The sequence below is a fragment of the Ranitomeya variabilis genome, chromosome 3 (assembly GCF_051348905.1).
Source record: "Ranitomeya variabilis isolate aRanVar5 chromosome 3, aRanVar5.hap1, whole genome shotgun sequence".
Taxonomy (NCBI): domain Eukaryota; kingdom Metazoa; phylum Chordata; class Amphibia; order Anura; family Dendrobatidae; genus Ranitomeya; species Ranitomeya variabilis.
The window spans coordinates 10,782,519-10,800,396 of NC_135234.1; the positions used below are offsets into that span (position 1 = coordinate 10,782,519).

Sequence of the window (17,878 nt, forward strand, 5' to 3'; positions counted from 1 at the left end):
TAATATATATAGTAATATGGCCGTCCTTCTCCTCAGTGTGATATAGTAATATATATAGTAATATGGCCGCTCTTCTCCTCAGTGTGATATAGTAATATATATAGTAATATGGCTGCCCTTCTCCTCAGTGTGATATGGTAATATATGTAGTAATATGGCTGCCCTTCTCCTCAGTGTGATATAGTAATATATATAGTAATATGGCCGCCCTTCTCCTCAGTGTGATATGGTAATATATGTAGTAATATGGCTGCCCTTCTCCTCAGTGTGATATAGTAATATATATAGTAATATGGCCGCCCTTCTCCTCAGTGTGATATAGTAATATATATAGTAATATGGCTGCCCTTCTCCTCAGTGTGATATGGTAATATATGTAGTAATATGGCCACCCTTCTCCTCAGTGTGATATAGTAATATATATAGTAATATGGCCGCCCTTCTCCTCAGTGTGATATAGTAATATACGGTATATAGTAATATGGCCGCCCTTCTCCTCAGTGTGATATAGTAATATATATAGTAATATGGCCGCCCTTCTCCTCAGTGTGATATAGTAATATATATAGTAATATGGCCGCCCTTCTCCTCAGCGTGATATAGTAATATATATAGTAATATGGCAGCTCTTCTCCTCAGTGGTGATACAGTAATATATATAGTAATATGGCCGCCCTTCTCCTCAGTGTGATATAGTAATATATATAGTGATATGGCCACCCTTCTCCTCAGTGTGATATAGTAATATGGCCGCTCTTCTCCTCAGTGTGATATGGTAATATATATAGTAATATGGCCGTCCTTCTCCTCAGTGTGATATAGTAATATATATAGTAATATGGCCGCTCTTCTCCTCAGTGTGATATAGTAATATATAGTAATATGGCCGCACTTCTCCTCAGTGTGATATAGTAATATGGCCACCCTTCTCCTCAGTGTGATATAGTAATATATATAGTAATATGGCCGCCCTTCTCCTCAGTGTGATATAGTAATATACGGTATATAGTAATATGGCCACCCTTCTCCTCAGTGTGATATAGTAATATATATAGTAATATGGCCGCCCCTTCTCCTCACTGTGATATAGTAATATATATAGTAATATGGCCGCCCTTCTCCTCAGTGTGATATAGTAATATATATAGTAATATGGCCGCCCTTCTCCTCAGTGTGATATAGTAATATATATAGTAATATGGCCGCCCTTCTCCTCAGTGGTGATATAGTAATATATATAGTAATATGGCCGCCTTTCTCCTCAGTGGTGATATAGTAATATATATAGTAATATGGCCGCCCTTCTCCTCAGTGTGATATAGTAATATGGCCGCCCTTCTCCTCAGTGTGATATAGTAATATATATAGTAATATGGCCGCCCTTCTCCTCAGTGTGATATAGTAATATACGGTATATAGTAATATGGCCGCCCTTCTCCTCAGCGTGATATAGTAATATATATAGTAATATGGCCGCACTTCTCCTCAGTGTGATATAGTAATATATATATAGTAATATGGCCGCCCTTCTCCTCAGTGTGATATAGTAATATATATAGTAATATGGCCGCCCTTCTCCTCAGTGTGATATAGTAATATGGCCGCCCTTCTCCTCAGTGTGATATAGTAATATATATAGTATTATGGCCGCCCTTCTCCTCAGTGTGATATAGTAATATATATAGTAATATGGCCGCTCTTCTGCTCAGTGTGATATAGTAATATATATAGTAATATGGCCGCCCTTCTCCTCAGTGTGATATAGTAATATACGGTATATAGTAATATGGCCGCTCTTCTCCTCAGTGTGATATAGTAATATATATAGTAATATGGCCGCTCTTCTCCTCAGTGTGATATAGTAATATATATAGTAATATGGCCGCCCTTCTCCTCAGTGTGATATAGTAATATATATAGTAATATGGCCGCCCTTCTCCTCAGTGTGATATAGTAATATATATAGTAATATGGCCGCCCTTCTCCTCAGTGTGATATAGTAATATATATAGTAATATGGCCGCCCTTCTCCTCAGTGTGATATAGTAATATATATAGTAATATGGCCGCCCTCCTCCTCAGTGTGATATAGTAATATATATAGTAATATGGCCGCCCTTCTCCTCAGTGTGACATAGTAATATATATATAGTAATATGGCCGCCCTTCTCCTCAGTGTGATATAGTAATATATATAGTAATATGGCCGCCCTTCTCCTCAGTGTGATATAGTAATATATATAGTAATATGGCCGCTCTTCTCCTCAGTGTGATATAGTAATATATGTAGTAATATGGCCGCCCTTCTCCTCAGTGTGATATAGTAATATATATAGTAATATGGCCGCTCTTCTCCTCAGTGTGATATAGTAATATATGTAGTAATATGGCCGCCCTTCTCCTCAGTGTGATATAGTAATATATATAGTAATATGGCCGTCCTTCTCCTCAGTGTGATATAGTAATATATATAGTAATATGGCCGCCCTTCTCCTCAGTGTGATATAGTAATATATATAGTAATATGGCCGCCCTTCTCCTCAGTGTGATATAGTAATATATATAGTAATATGGCCGTCCTCCTCAGTGTGATATAGTAATATATATAGTAATATGGCCGCCCTTCTCCTCAGTGTGATATAGTAATATACATAGTAATATGGCCGCCCTTCTCCTCAGTGTGATATAGTAATATACATAGTAATATGGCCACCCTTCTCCTCAGTATGATATAGTAATATATATAGTAATATGGCCGCCCTTCTCCTCAGTGTGATATAGTAATATATATAGTAATATGTCCACCCTTCTCCTCAGTGTGATATAGTAATATATATAGTGATATGGCCGCCCTTCTCCTCAGTGTGATATAGTAATATATATAGTAATATGGCCGCTCTTCTCCTCAGTGTGATATAGTAATATATATAGTAATATGGCCGCTCTTCTCCTCAGTGTGATATAGTAATATATATAGTAATATGGCCGCTCTTCTCCTCAGTGTGATATAGTAATATACATAGTAATATGGCCGCCCTTCTCCTCAGTGTGATATAGTAATATATATAGTAATATGGCCGCCCTTCTCCTCAGTGTGATATAGTAATATATATAGTAATATGGCCGCCCTTCTCCTCAGTGTGATATAGTAATATATATAGTAATATGTCCACCCTTCTCCTCAGTGTGATATAGTAATATATATAGTAATATGGCCGCTCTTCTCCTCAGTGTGATATAGTAATATATATAGTAATATGGCCGCCCTTCTCCTCAGTGTGATATAGTAATATATATAGTAATATGGCCGCCTTTCTCCTCAGTGGTGATATAGTAATATATATAGTAATATGGCCGCCCTTCTCCTCAGTGTGATATAGTAATATATATAGTAATATGGCCGCCCTTCTCCTCAGTGTGATATAGTAATATATATAGTAATATGGCCGCCCTTCTCCTCAGTGTGATATAGTAATATATATAGTAATATGGCCGCCCTTCTCCTCAGTGTGATATAGTAATATATATAGTAATATGGCCGCCCTTCTCCTCAGTGTGATATAGTAATATATATAGTAATATGGCCGTCCTTCTCCTCAGTGTGATATAGTAATATATATAGTAATATGGCCGCCCTTCTCCTCAGTGTGATATAGAAATATATATAGTAATATGGCCGTCCTTCTCCTCAGTGTGATATAGTAATATATATAGTAATATGGCCGCCCTTCTCCTCAGTGTGATATAGTAATATATATAGTAATATGGCCGCCCTTCTCCTCAGTGTGATATAGTAATATATATAGTAATATGGCCGCCCTTCTCCTCAGTGTGATATAGTAATATATATAGTAATATGGCCGCCCTTCTCCTCAGTGTGATATAGTAATATATATAGTAATATGGCCGCCCTTCTCCTCAGTGTGATATAGTAATATATATAGTAATATGGCCGTCCTTCTCCTCAGTGTGATATAGAAATATATATAGTAATATGGCCGTCCTTCTCCTCAGTGTGATATAGTAATATATATAGTAATATGGCCGCCCTTCTCCTCAGTGTGATATAGTAATATATATAGTAATATGGCCGCCCTTCTCCTCAGTGTGATATAGTAATATATATAGTAATATGGCCGCCCTTCTCCTCAGTGTGATATAGTAATATATATAGTAATATGGCCACCCTTCTCCTCAGTGTGATATAGTAATATATATAGTAATATGGACGCGCTTCTCAGTGTGATATAGTAATATATATAGTAATATGGCCGCCCTTCTCCTCAGTGTGATATAGTAATATACATAGTAATATGGCCGCCCTTCTCCTCAGTGTGATATAGTAATATATATAGTAATATGGCCGCCCTTCTCCTCAGTGTGATATAGTAATATATATAGTAATATGGCCACCCTTCTCCTCAGTGATGATATAGAAATATATATAGTAATATGGCCGTCCTTCTCCTCAGTGTGATATAGTAATATATATAGTAATATGGCCGCCCTTCTCCTCAGTGTGATATAGTAATATATATAGTAATATGGCCGCCCTTCTCCTCAGTGTGATATAGTAATATACATAGTAATATGGCCGCCCTTCTCCTCAGTGTGATATAGTAATATATATAGTAATATGGCCGCCCTTCTCCTCAGTGGTGATATAGTAATATATATAGTAATATGGCCGCCCTTCTCCTCAGTGTGATATGGTAATATATGTAGTAATATGGCCACCCTTCTCCTCAGTGTGATATAGTAATATATATAGTAATATGGCCGCTCTTCTCCTCAGTGTGATATAGTAATATATATAGTAATATGGCTGCCCTTCTCCTCAGTGTGATATGGTAATATATGTAGTAATATGGCTGCCCTTCTCCTCAGTGTGATATAGTAATATATATAGTAATATGGCCGCCCTTCTCCTCAGTGTGATATGGTAATATATGTAGTAATATGGCTGCCCTTCTCCTCAGTGTGATATAGTAATATATATAGTAATATGGCCGCCCTTCTCCTCAGTGTGATATAGTAATATATATAGTAATATGGCTGCCCTTCTCCTCAGTGTGATATGGTAATATATGTAGTAATATGGCCACCCTTCTCCTCAGTGTGATATAGTAATATATATAGTAATATGGCCGCCCTTCTCCTCAGTGTGATATAGTAATATACGGTATATAGTAATATGGCCGCCCTTCTCCTCAGTGTGATATAGTAATATATATAGTAATATGGCCGCCCTTCTCCTCAGTGTGATATAGTAATATATATAGTAATATGGCCGCCCTTCTCCTCAGCGTGATATAGTAATATATATAGTAATATGGCCGCTCTTCTCCTCAGTGGTGATACAGTAATATATATAGTAATATGGCCGCCCTTCTCCTCAGTGTGATATAGTAATATATATAGTGATATGGCCACCCTTCTCCTCAGTGTGATATAGTAATATGGCCGCTCTTCTCCTCAGTGTGATATGGTAATATATATAGTAATATGGCCGTCCTTCTCCTCAGTGTGATATAGTAATATATATAGTAATATGGCTGCCCTTCTCCTCAGTGTGATATGGTAATATATGTAGTAATATGGCTGCCCTTCTCCTCAGTGTGATATAGTAATATATATAGTAATATGGCCGCCCTTCTCCTCAGTGTGATATGGTAATATATGTAGTAATATGGCTGCCCTTCTCCTCAGTGTGATATAGTAATATATATAGTAATATGGCCGCCCTTCTCCTCAGTGTGATATAGTAATATATATAGTAATATGGCTGCCCTTCTCCTCAGTGTGATATGGTAATATATGTAGTAATATGGCCACCCTTCTCCTCAGTGTGATATAGTAATATATATAGTAATATGGCCGCCCTTCTCCTCAGTGTGATATAGTAATATACGGTATATAGTAATATGGCCGCCCTTCTCCTCAGTGTGATATAGTAATATATATAGTAATATGGCCGCCCTTCTCCTCAGTGTGATATAGTAATATATATAGTAATATGGCCGCCCTTCTCCTCAGCGTGATATAGTAATATATATAGTAATATGGCCGCTCTTCTCCTCAGTGGTGATACAGTAATATATATAGTAATATGGCCGCCCTTCTCCTCAGTGTGATATAGTAATATATATAGTGATATGGCCACCCTTCTCCTCAGTGTGATATAGTAATATGGCCGCTCTTCTCCTCAGTGTGATATGGTAATATATATAGTAATATGGCCGTCCTTCTCCTCAGTGTGATATAGTAATATATATAGTAATATGGCTGCCCTTCTCCTCAGTGTAATATGGTAATATATGTAGTAATATGGCTGCCCTTCTCCTCAGTGTGATATAGTAATATATATAGTAATATGGCCGCCCTTCTCCTCAGTGTGATATGGTAATATATGTAGTAATATGGCTGCCCTTCTCCTCAGTGTGATATAGTAATATATATAGTAATATGGCCGCCCTTCTCCTCAGTGTGATATAGTAATATATATAGTAATATGGCTGCCCTTCTCCTCAGTGTGATATGGTAATATATGTAGTAATATGGCCACCCTTCTCCTCAGTGTGATATAGTAATATATATAGTAATATGGCCGCCCTTCTCCTCAGTGTGATATAGTAATATACGGTATATAGTAATATGGCCGCCCTTCTCCTCAGTGTGATATAGTAATATATATAGTAATATGGCCGCCCTTCTCCTCAGTGTGATATAGTAATATATATAGTAATATGGCCGCCCTTCTCCTCAGCGTGATATAGTAATATATATAGTAATATGGCAGCTCTTCTCCTCAGTGGTGATACAGTAATATATATAGTAATATGGCCGCCCTTCTCCTCAGTGTGATATAGTAATATATATAGTGATATGGCCACCCTTCTCCTCAGTGTGATATAGTAATATGGCCGCTCTTCTCCTCAGTGTGATATGGTAATATATATAGTAATATGGCCGTCCTTCTCCTCAGTGTGATATAGTAATATATAGTAATATGGCCGCACTTCTCCTCAGTGTGATATAGTAATATGGCCACCCTTCTCCTCAGTGTGATATAGTAATATATATAGTAATATGGCCGCCCTTCTCCTCAGTGTGATATAGTAATATACGGTATATAGTAATATGGCCACCCTTCTCCTCAGTGTGATATAGTAATATATATAGTAATATGGCCGCCCCTTCTCCTCACTGTGATATAGTAATATATATAGTAATATGGCCGCCCTTCTCCTCAGTGTGATATAGTAATATATATAGTAATATGGCCGCCCTTCTCCTCAGTGTGATATAGTAATATATATAGTAATATGGCCGCCCTTCTCCTCAGTGTGATATAGTAATATATAGTAATATGGCCGCCCTTCTCCTCAGTGTGATATAGTAATATATATAGTAACATGGCCGCCCTTCTCCTCAGTGTGATATAGTAATATATATATAATAATATGGCCGCCCTTCTCCTAAGTGTGATATAGTAATATACACTGCTCAAAAAAATAAAGGGAACACTAAAATCCCACATCCTAGATATCACTGAATGTAATATTCCAGTTGTAAATCTTTATTCATTACATAGTGGAATATGTTGAGAACAATAAAACCCACGGAGGTCTGGAGTTGGAATGATGCTCAAAATGAAAGTGGAATTTGAAGTTACAGGCTGATCCAACTTCAGTGGAAATGCTTCAAGACAAGGAAATGATGCTCAGTAGTGTGTGTGGCCTCCACATGCCTGTATGACCTCCCTACGACACCTGGGCATGTTCCTGATGAGGCGGTGGATGGTCTCCTGAGGGATCTCCTTCCCAGACCTTAACTAAAGCATCCGCCAACTCCTGGACAGTTTGTGGTGCAACGTGACGTTGGTGGATGGAGAGAGACATGATGTCCCAGATGTGTTCAATCGGATTCAGGTCTGGGGAACGGGCGGACCAGTCCATAGCTTCAATGCCTTCATCTTGCAGGAACTGCTGACACACTCCAGCCACATGAGGTCTGGCATTGTCCTGCATTAGGAGGAACCCAGGGCCAACCGCACCAACATATGGTCTCACAAGGGGTCTGAGGATCTCATCTCGGTAACTAATGGCAGTCAGGTTACCTCTGGCGAGCACATGGAGGGCTGTGCGGCCCTCCAAAGAAATGCCACCCCACACCATTACTGACCCACTGCCAAACCGGTCATGCTTTTGGATGTTGCAGATGGCAGATCGCTCTCCACGGCGTCTCCAGACTCTGTCACGTCTGTCACATGTGCTCAGTGTGAACCTGCTTTCATCTGTGAAGAGCACAGGGCGCCAGTGGTGAATTTGCCAATCCTGGTGTCCTTTGGCAAATGCCAATCGTCCTGCACGGTGTTGGGCTGTGAGCACAACCCCCATCTGTGGACGTTGGGCACTCAGACCATCTTCATGGAGTCGGTTTCTAACCGGTTGTACAGGCACATGCACATTTGTGGCCTGCTAGAGGTCATTTTGCAGGGCTCTGGCAGTGCTCCTCCTGTTCCTCCTTGCACAAAGGGTGAAGTAGTGATCCTGCTGCTGGGTTGTTGCCCTCCTACAGCCCCTCCACGTCTCCTGGTGTACTGGCCTTTCTCCTGGTAGCACCTCCAGCCTTTGGACACTACGCTGACAAACACAGCAAACCTTCTTGCCACAGCTTGCATTGATGTGCCATCCTGGATGAGCTGCACTACCTGAGCCACTTGTGGTAGCATGAGACGGACTCTACAACCCACACGAGTGTGAAATCACAACCAACATTCAAAAGTGACCAAAACATCAGCCAGAAAGCATTCGTACTGAGATGTGGTCTGTGGTCCCCACCTGTAGAACCACTCCTTTATTGAGGGGGTCTTGCTAATTCACCATAATTTCCATCTGTTGATTGTCAATCAGTGTTGCTTCCTAAGTGGATAGTTTGATTTACTTGGAGTTATATTCTGTTCTTTAAGTGTTCCCTTTATTGTTTTGAGCGTGTATTATACACACACACACTCCTCACTGCTGGCCATTCTGCACAGTGAACAGTGGGAGCAGAGCACTCACCCATTGGTCACCAGCACCCCCGTCGGCTGCAGGTCTCGGTTCAGGGCCTCCAGGGACCAGCGGTACAAGTTCTGAGACGACTTCTTGTTTGTGAGATCATGTACAAGGACAATACCTGAAAATGACAGAAAAGGGAAATGAGAGCCAGGAATGAGCGACCATATGACGTACAGGCCTCAGCAAAAACGAAGATCTCAGGCTCTACTTGTCTACGAGGTGTAAAAGTGACACGTGCACAAGTCACATCCAGAGCTGCAGCCACAATTCAGTACTTGTGGATTATACAGTTGTGGCCAAAAGTATTCACACCCCTGCAATTCTGTCAGATAATACTCAGTTTCTTCCTGAAAATGATTGCAAACACAAATTCTTTGGTATTATTATCTTCAATTAATTTGTCTTAAATTAAAAAACACAAAAGAGAATGAAGCAAAAAGCAAAACATTGATCATTTCACACAAAACTCCAAAAATGGGCCAGACAAAAGTATTGGCACCCTCAGCCTAATGCTTGGTTGCACAACCTTTAGCCAAAATAACTGCGACCAACCGCTTCCGGTAACCATCAATGAGTTTCTTACAATGCTCTGCTGGAATTTTAGACCATTCCTCTTTGGCAAACTGCTCCAGGTCCCTGATATTTGAAGGCTGCCTTCTCCAAACTGCCATTTTTACATCTCTCCACAGGTGTTCTATGGGATTCAGGTCTGGACTCATTGCTGGCCACCTTAGAAGTCTCAGTCTCCAGTGCTTTCTCTCAAACCATTTTCTAGTGCTTTTTGAAGTGTGTTTTGGGTCATTGTCCTGCTGGAAGACCCATGACCTCTGAGGGAGACCCAGACTTCTCACACTGGGCCCTACATTATGCTGCAAAATTTGTTGGTAGTCTTCAGACTTCATAATGCCATGCACACGGTCAAGCAGTCCAGTGCCAGAGGCAGCAAAGCAACCCCAAAACATCAGGGAACCTCCGCCATGTTTGACTGTAGGGACCGTGTTCTTTTCTTTGAATGCCTCTTTTTTTCTCCTGTAAACTCTATGTTGATGCCTTTGCCCAAAAAGCTCTACTTTTGTCTCATCTGACCAGAGAACATTCTTCCAAAACGTTTTAGGCTTTTTCAGGTAAGTTTTGGCAAACTCCAGCCTGGCTTTTTTATGTCTCGGGGTAAGAAGTGGGGTCTTCCTGCTTCTCCTACCATACAGTCACTTTTCATTCAGACGCCGTCGGATAGTACGGGTTGGCACTGTTGTACCCTCGGACTGCAGCGCAGCTTGAACTTGTTTGGATGTTAGTCGAGGTTCTTTATCCAACATCCGCACAATCTTGCGTTGAAATCTCTTGTCAATTGTTATTTTCCGTCCACATCTAGGGAGGTTAGCCACAGTGCCATGGGCTTTACACTTCTTGATGACACTGCGCACGGTAGACACAGGAACATTCAGGTCTTTGGAGATGGACTTGTAGCCTTGAGATTGCTCATGCTTCCTCACAATTTGGTTTCTCAAGTCCTCAGACAGTTCTTTGGTCTTCTTTCTTTTCTCCATGCTCAATGTGGTACACACAAGGACACAGGACAGCGGTTGAGTCAACTTTAAGGCTAAGTGCACACGCTGCTGATTCCAATGCGGAATTTTCCGCAGCGGAATTGCAAAATCCGTAGTGAAAAACCGCTGCGGTTTTTACTGCGGATTTATCGCTGTTTCTTTTGCGGTTTCCTCTGCGGGTTTTCACCTGTAGATTTCTATTGGAGCAGGTGGAAACCCGCAGCGGAATCTGCACAAAGAATTGACATGCTGCGGAAAATAAACCGCTGCGTTTCCGCGCGTTTTTTTCCGCAGCATGTGCACTGCGGATTTTGTTTCCCATAGGTTTACATTGTACTGTAAACTCATGGGAAACTGCTGCGGATCCGCAGCAGCAGAAACGCTGCGGATCCGCAGCAAAATCCGCAGCATGTGCACATACTCTAATCCATGTCAACTGGCTGCAAGTGTGATTTAGTTATTGCCAACACCTGTTAGGTGCCACAGGTAAGTTACCGGTGCTGGTAATTACACGAATTAGAGAAGCATCACAGGATTTTTCCAACAGTGCCAATACTTCTGTCCACCCCCTTTTTTATGTTTGGTGTGGAATTATATCCAATTTGGCTTTAGGACCATTCTTTTTGTGTTTTTTCATTTAAGACAAATTAAATGAAGATAATAATAACAAAGAATTTGTGTTTGCAATCATTTTCAGGAAGGAACTGAGTATTATCTGACAGAATTGCAGGGGTGTCAATACTTTTGGCCACAACTGTACATAGAGCTGCAGGAAGTCAGCAGAGTCGGATATGTGTGCTCATCAGCAGAGTGCAGACAGATGTCAGGAAGACACTAAAGGAACGCGTATAAGACACGATGCAACAGCAGAATAGTGAGTGCAGCTCTGGAGGTGACCGGAGGATAAGACACGATGTAACAGAAGAAAAGTGAGTGCAGCTCTGGAGGTGACAAGAGGATAAGACACGATGTAACAGCAGAATAGTGAGTGCAGCTCTGGAGGTGACCGGAGGATAAGACAGGATATAACAGCAGAATAGTGAGTGCAGCTCTGGAGGTGACTGGGGGATTTATTAATCAGCTCCTCTCACCGTTGACGCCGTTGTAGAATACGGCTCTGGTGCTCTTCACGCTGCTGGCGCTGCCCACCGAACCACCAACATCCCACAGCTCTATGTAGAATGTCTTCTCCTCCGGAGTGCCCTCCCGATATTCGTGCAGCTGATGACAAAAATAAAATGACTGACCGGGACCCCTCTCTCTCCCCACGCCAGTGACCCCCACCTCCTGTCCCCGGTGGCAACGACAGGGACCCCCACCTCCTGTCCCCGGTGGCAACGACAGGGACCCCCCCCTCCTCTCCCCGGTGGCAACGACAGGGACCCCCCCTCCTCTCCCCGGTGGCAACGACAGGACCCCCCTCTATCCCCGGCGGCACTGACAGGACCCCCCTCTATCCCTGGCAGCACTGACAGGACCCCCCTCTATCCCTGGCAGCACTGACAGGACCCCCCTCTATCCCTGGCAGCAATGACAGGACCCCCCTCTATCCCCGGCGGCACTGACAGGACCCCCCCTATCCCCGGTGGCACTGACAGGACCCCCCTCTATCCCCGGCGGCACTGACAGGACCCCCCTCTATCCCTGGCGGCACTGACAGGACCCCCCTCTATCCCCGGCGGCACTGACAGGACCCCCCCTCCTCTCCCCGGTGGCAACGACAGGACCCCCCTCTATCCCCGGCGGCACTGACAGGACCCCCCTCTATCCCTGGCAGCACTGACAGGACCCCCCTCTATCCCTGGCAGCACTGACAGGACCCCCCTCTATCCCTGGCAGCAATGACAGGACCCCCCTCTATCCCCGGCGGCACTGACAGGACCCCCCCTATCCCCGGTGGCACTGACAGGACCCCCCCTATCCCCGGTGGCACTGACAGGACCCCCTCTATCCCCGGCGGCAATGACAGGACCCCCTCTCCCCCCACGGCCGCACGGACCAGACCCCACCGCTCACCCTGACGTCCACCGAGCAGCCCACGGTCCAGGACGGGTTCCCCAGCACCTGGCTCTGGCACAGGAGATGGACCAGGGAGGACTTCCCGACTCCTGCAGGCAGAGGGCAGTGTGAGGACGGACATTCACTGGGACACAACCGCTCACACCTGACACTCAGCATTACAGGAAAGTTGTCCGACAACCCGCCCCGCCGCCATATTGGTTGTCACCCATCTTTCTCAGGAGCACATAAAACTAAGGAAAACTCAAACCACTTCTGACCCGAGAGGCCGACACTGCAGACCTCACCGCCGCCGCCATACTACACCTCACCGGAGTCCCCGAGCACCAGCACCTTCACCCGGTCCAGCGCCGCCATATCACCACCACATGCCCGCCTCCTGCCCTGTCACCAAGACAAACAAAATAACTGGTCACTTCCCAGACCCATCCACCAATCAGAAAAGACAACATCCGGAAGGTGGCCGGATGTACGTCACGGAGCGTGCCAAGACGTGTTGAAGTGTTTCAGCGGCCATTGTTACTACTGGCAGGTCCTTACAGCATGAATAGAGGGGGGATAGTGAATATCTCCATGTTGGCCGATCTCGGGGCGCGCTGTGGGTGGATTGTGGTGCAGGACTCTGGGTTCGGCGCTTAGAATGTCAGTTTGGCTCTGGTACCAGTTTTCCCTGACTTAAGATGGCGGATGGAGAGTTGGACGTCGGTGAGATCATGATGCGCTTCCTGATGACGTACAGTGGCCGGTGAGGCGGTGTGAGGTGAGTGTGTGAGGCTCCGTGTTGTCAGTACCCTCTGTAGATGAGTATGTGCCCCCCTCTGCCGGTGATTTCTTACCCACAATGCCCCGCATGGGTCAGATAGTGACGTCTTCGCAGCTCTGCCTGTGCTCCTCTACTGTCCTGTTGTCTTTCACAGCTGAGGGGCTGTTACAGTAGCATCCTGCCTGATACAGGACTGTGACGCCCCCTCAGCGGCTCCAGCAGTGGTGGACGGGAGCAGTGGTGGTCGGGAGCAGTGGTGGTCGGGAGCAGTGGTGGTCGGGAGCAGTGGTGGACGGGAGCAGTGGTGGTCGGGAGCAGTGGTGGTCGGGAGCAGTGGTGGACGGGAGCAGTGGTGGACGGGAGCAGTAGTGGTCGGGGGGAGCAGTGGTGGTCGGGAGCAGTGGTGGACGGGAGCAGTGGTGGACGGGAGCAGTGGTGGTCGGGGTCAGTCACCGGTGTTGTTCCCCTCTGACAGGTAACATGACGGACCCCGGGGTGGTGACCGAGGTCCCCGCGGTGCTGAAGCGTCTGGCCAAGTACGTGGTGCGCGGCTTCTACGGGCTGGAGCACGCGCTGGCGCTGGACATCCTGATCCGCAACCCCTGCGTGAAGGAGGAGGACATGATGGAGCTGCTGAAGTTCGACCGCAAGCAACTGCGAGCCGTGCTCAACACCCTGAAGGCCGACAAGTTCATCAAGTGCCGCATGCGGGTGGAGACCGCCTCCGACGGGAAGACCACCAGGCACAACTACTACTTCATCAACTACCGGCTGCTGGTGAACGTGGTGAAGTACAAGCTGGACCACATGAGGCGGCGGATCGAGACCGACGAGAGGGACTCCACCAACCGCGCCTCCTTCAAGTGCCCCAACTGCTGCAGCACCTTCACCGACCTGGAGGCCAATCAGCTGTTCGATCCGATGACGGGTAAGCGGGCAATAATCTCATTGCCACCCACCAGGGTACATAACACCTTACACTCCAGAGCTGCGCTCCCTGTTCTGTGTACATACATTACATTACTGATCCTGTATTATACCCCAGAGCTGCACTCACTATTCTGCTGGTGCAGTCACTGTGTACATACATTACATTACTGATCCTGAGTTACATCCTGTATTATACTCCAGAGCTGCACTCACTATTCTGCTGGTGCAGTCACTGTGTACATACATTACATTACTGATCCTGAGTTACATCCTGTATTATACCCCAGAGCTGCACTCACTATTCTGCTGGTGCAGTCACTGTGTACATACATTACATTACTGATCCTGAGTTACATCCTGTATTATACCCCAGAGCTGCACTCACTATTCTGCTGGTGCAGTCACTGTGTACATGCATTACATTACTGATCCTGAGTTACATCCTGTATTATACTCCAGAGCTGCACTCACTATTCTGCTGGTGCAGTCACTGTGTACATACATTACATTACTGATCCTGAGTTACATCCTGTATTATACCCCAGAGCTGCACTCACTATTCTGCTGGTGCAGTCACTGTGTAAATACATTACTGATCCTGAGTTACATCCAGTATTATCCCTCAGAGCGGCACTCACTATTCTGCTGGTGCAGTCACTGTGTACATACATCACATTACTGATCCTGAGTTACATCCTGTATTATACTCCAGAGCTGTACTCACTATTCTGCTGGTGCAGTCACTGTGTACATACATTACATTACTGATCCTGAGTTACCTCCTCTATTATACCCCAGAGCTGCACTCACTATTCTGCTGGTGCAGTCACTGTGTACATACATCACATTACTGATCCTGAGTTACATCCTGTATTATACCCCAGAGCTGCACTCACTATTCTGCTGGTGCAGTCACTGTGTACATACATTACATTACTGATCCTGAGCTGCAACCTGTATTATACTCCAGAGCTGCACTCACTATTCTGCTGGTGCAGTCACTGCATATATACATTGCATATCATAAGTAATGTGTATACACAGTGACTCCTCCAGCAGAATAGTGAGTACAGCTCTGCAGTATAACTATCAGTATCTGTTTTATTTAAAGTGCCCCTGTCAGTAGCATTTTTTCACAGTGACTACAGACAGTGTCAGGTCGGCGCCGTTACACTGATACGTGGTGATGAAATCCATCTTGTTGTTCTTTAATCTTTATTTTTAGTTTTGTGTTAATGATCTGCTCGTGCCCTAATTCGGGGTTCATGCATGTGGTGCTCTGATTATATATTCATAATGCAGACCTCTGAGAGGTCACTGATCCCTCACTGCCCCGCCCCCTAGTTTGCATAATGAATATTGTACATAGTTCTTCAGGTAGGTGTCGGTCGTGGCCCCTGCGCTGCAGCATAATTGCATGTTTACTGTCCCAATAATACATGTCCTTGATGTTATTCAGCTGGAAAAAAAATCAATTTGAAAATGGCGCCCGCTGCGTCTGCACAGCAGCAGCTATCAGGTCTGTCATCCGAGATCTGCTACTCCATCTTACTGCAGAAAAAAATTCCTCCTCTAAGATGGCGCTGCCCACACCTGTGCAGTAGCGGCTCTCAGCGATCTCCGTCAGACGGACTCAACACCAGGTATCAGTATAACGGCGCCGACCTGACACTGTCTTTAGTCACTGAGCACAATCCTGATCACAGGTATCAGTGTAATCAGTATAACTGCACCGACCTGACACTGTCTGTAGTCACTGAGCACAATCCTGATCACAGGTATCAGTGTAATCAGTATAACGGCACTGACCTGACACTGTAGTCAATGAGCACAATCCTGATCACAGGTATCAGTGTAATCAGTATAACTGCACCGACCTGACACTGTCTGTAGTCACTGAGCACAATCCTGATCACAGGTATCAGTGTAATCAGTATAACGGCACCGACCTGACACTGTCTGTAGTCACTGAGCACAATCCTGATCACAGGTATCAGTGTAATCAGTATAACGGCACCGACCTGACACTGTCTGTAGTCACTGAGCACAATCCTGATCACAGGAATCAGTGTAATCAGTATAACGGCACTGACCTGACACTGTCTGTAGTCACTGAGCACAATCCTGATCACAGGTATCAGTGTAATCAGTATAACGGCACCGACCAGACACTGTCTGTAGTCACTGAGCACAATCCTGATCAGAGGTATCAGTGTAATCAGTATAACGGCACCGACCTGACACTGTCTGTAGTCACTGAGCACAATCCTGATCACAGGTATCAGTGTAATCAGTATAACGGCACCGACCTGACACTGCCTGTAGTCACTGAGCACAATCCTGATCACAGGTATCAGTGTAATCAGCATAACGGCACCGACCTGACACTGCCTGTAGTCACTGAGCACAATCCTGATCACAGGTATCAGTGTAATCAGTATAACGGCACCGACCTGACACTGTCTGTAGTCACTGAGCATAATCCTGATCACAGGTGTCAGTGTAATCAGTATAACGGCACCGACCTGACACTGTCTGTAGTCACTGAGCACAATCCTGATCACAGGTATCAGTGTAATCAGTATAACTGCACCGACCTGACACTGTCTGTAGTCACTGAGCACAATCCTGATCACAGGTATCAGTGTAATCAGTATAACGGCACCGACCTGACACTGTCTGTAGTCACTGAGCACAATCCTGATCACAGGTATCAGTGTAATCAGTATAACGGCACCGACCTGACACTGTAGTCACTGAGCACAATCCTGATCACAGATATCAGTGTAATCAGTATAACGGCACCGACCTGACACTGCCTGTAGTCACTGAGCACAATCCTGATCACAGGTATCAGTGTAATCAGTATAACAGCACCGACCTGACACTGTCTGTAGTCACTGAGCACAATCCTGATCAGAGGTATCAGTGTAATCTGTATAACAGCACCGACCTGACACTGTCTGTAGTCACTGAGCACAATCCTGATCAGAGGTATCAGTGTAATCAGTATAACAGCACCGACCTGACACTGTCTGTAGTCACTGAGCACAATCCTGATCACAGGTATCAGTGTAATCAGTATAACGGCACCGACCTGACACTGTCTGTAGTCACTGAGCACAATCCTGATCACAGGAATCAGTGTAATCAGTATAACGGCACTGACCTGACACTGTCTGTAGTCACTGAGCACAATCCTGATCACAGGTATCAGTGTAATCAGTATAACGGCACCGACCAGACACTGTCTGTAGTCACTGAGCACAATCCTGATCAGAGGTATCAGTGTAATCAGTATAACGGCACCGACCTGACACTGTCTGTAGTCACTGAGCACAATCCTGATCACAGGTATCAGTGTAATCAGTATAACGGCACCGACCTGACACTGCCTGCAGTCACTGAGCACAATCCTGATCACAGGTATCAGTGTAATCAGCATAACGGCACCGACCTGACACTGCCTGTAGTCACTGAGCACAATCCTGATCACAGGTATCAGTGTAATCAGTATAACGGCACCGACCTGACACTGTCTGTAGTCACTGAGCATA

The 17,878-nt window shown here is 44.8% G+C and overlaps 2 protein-coding genes across 3 annotated transcripts in view; one reads left to right on the plus strand and one right to left on the minus strand.

Moving 5' to 3' along the window:
* RABL3 (RAB, member of RAS oncogene family like 3) overlaps positions 1–13,066 on the minus strand; it is a 57,342-nt gene extending 44,276 nt beyond the window's left edge. The window contains exons 1-4 of the mRNA XM_077293636.1: positions 12,940–13,066; positions 12,626–12,717; positions 11,701–11,830; positions 9,066–9,180 (exon numbers count right to left, since the gene is read on the minus strand). Of these exons, the coding sequence (XP_077149751.1) occupies positions 9,066–9,180; positions 11,701–11,830; positions 12,626–12,717; positions 12,940–12,985 (383 nt within the window). The 5' untranslated portion in view covers positions 12,986–13,066. The remainder of the gene's footprint in view (positions 1–9,065; positions 9,181–11,700; positions 11,831–12,625; positions 12,718–12,939) is intronic.
* Positions 13,067–13,131: 65 nt separating this feature from the next.
* The window catches only part of GTF2E1 (general transcription factor IIE subunit 1), a 45,546-nt gene continuing 40,799 nt past the window's right edge, over positions 13,132–17,878 (plus strand). The window contains exons 1-2 of one of the 2 annotated variants that reach the window (XM_077293634.1): positions 13,132–13,388; positions 13,867–14,319. In XM_077293634.1, the coding sequence (XP_077149749.1) occupies positions 13,872–14,319 (448 nt within the window). In that variant the 5' untranslated portion in view covers positions 13,132–13,388; positions 13,867–13,871. Of the gene's footprint in view, positions 13,661–13,824; positions 14,320–17,878 lie in introns of both variants that reach the window. The other variant, XM_077293635.1, reaches the window with a different exon arrangement.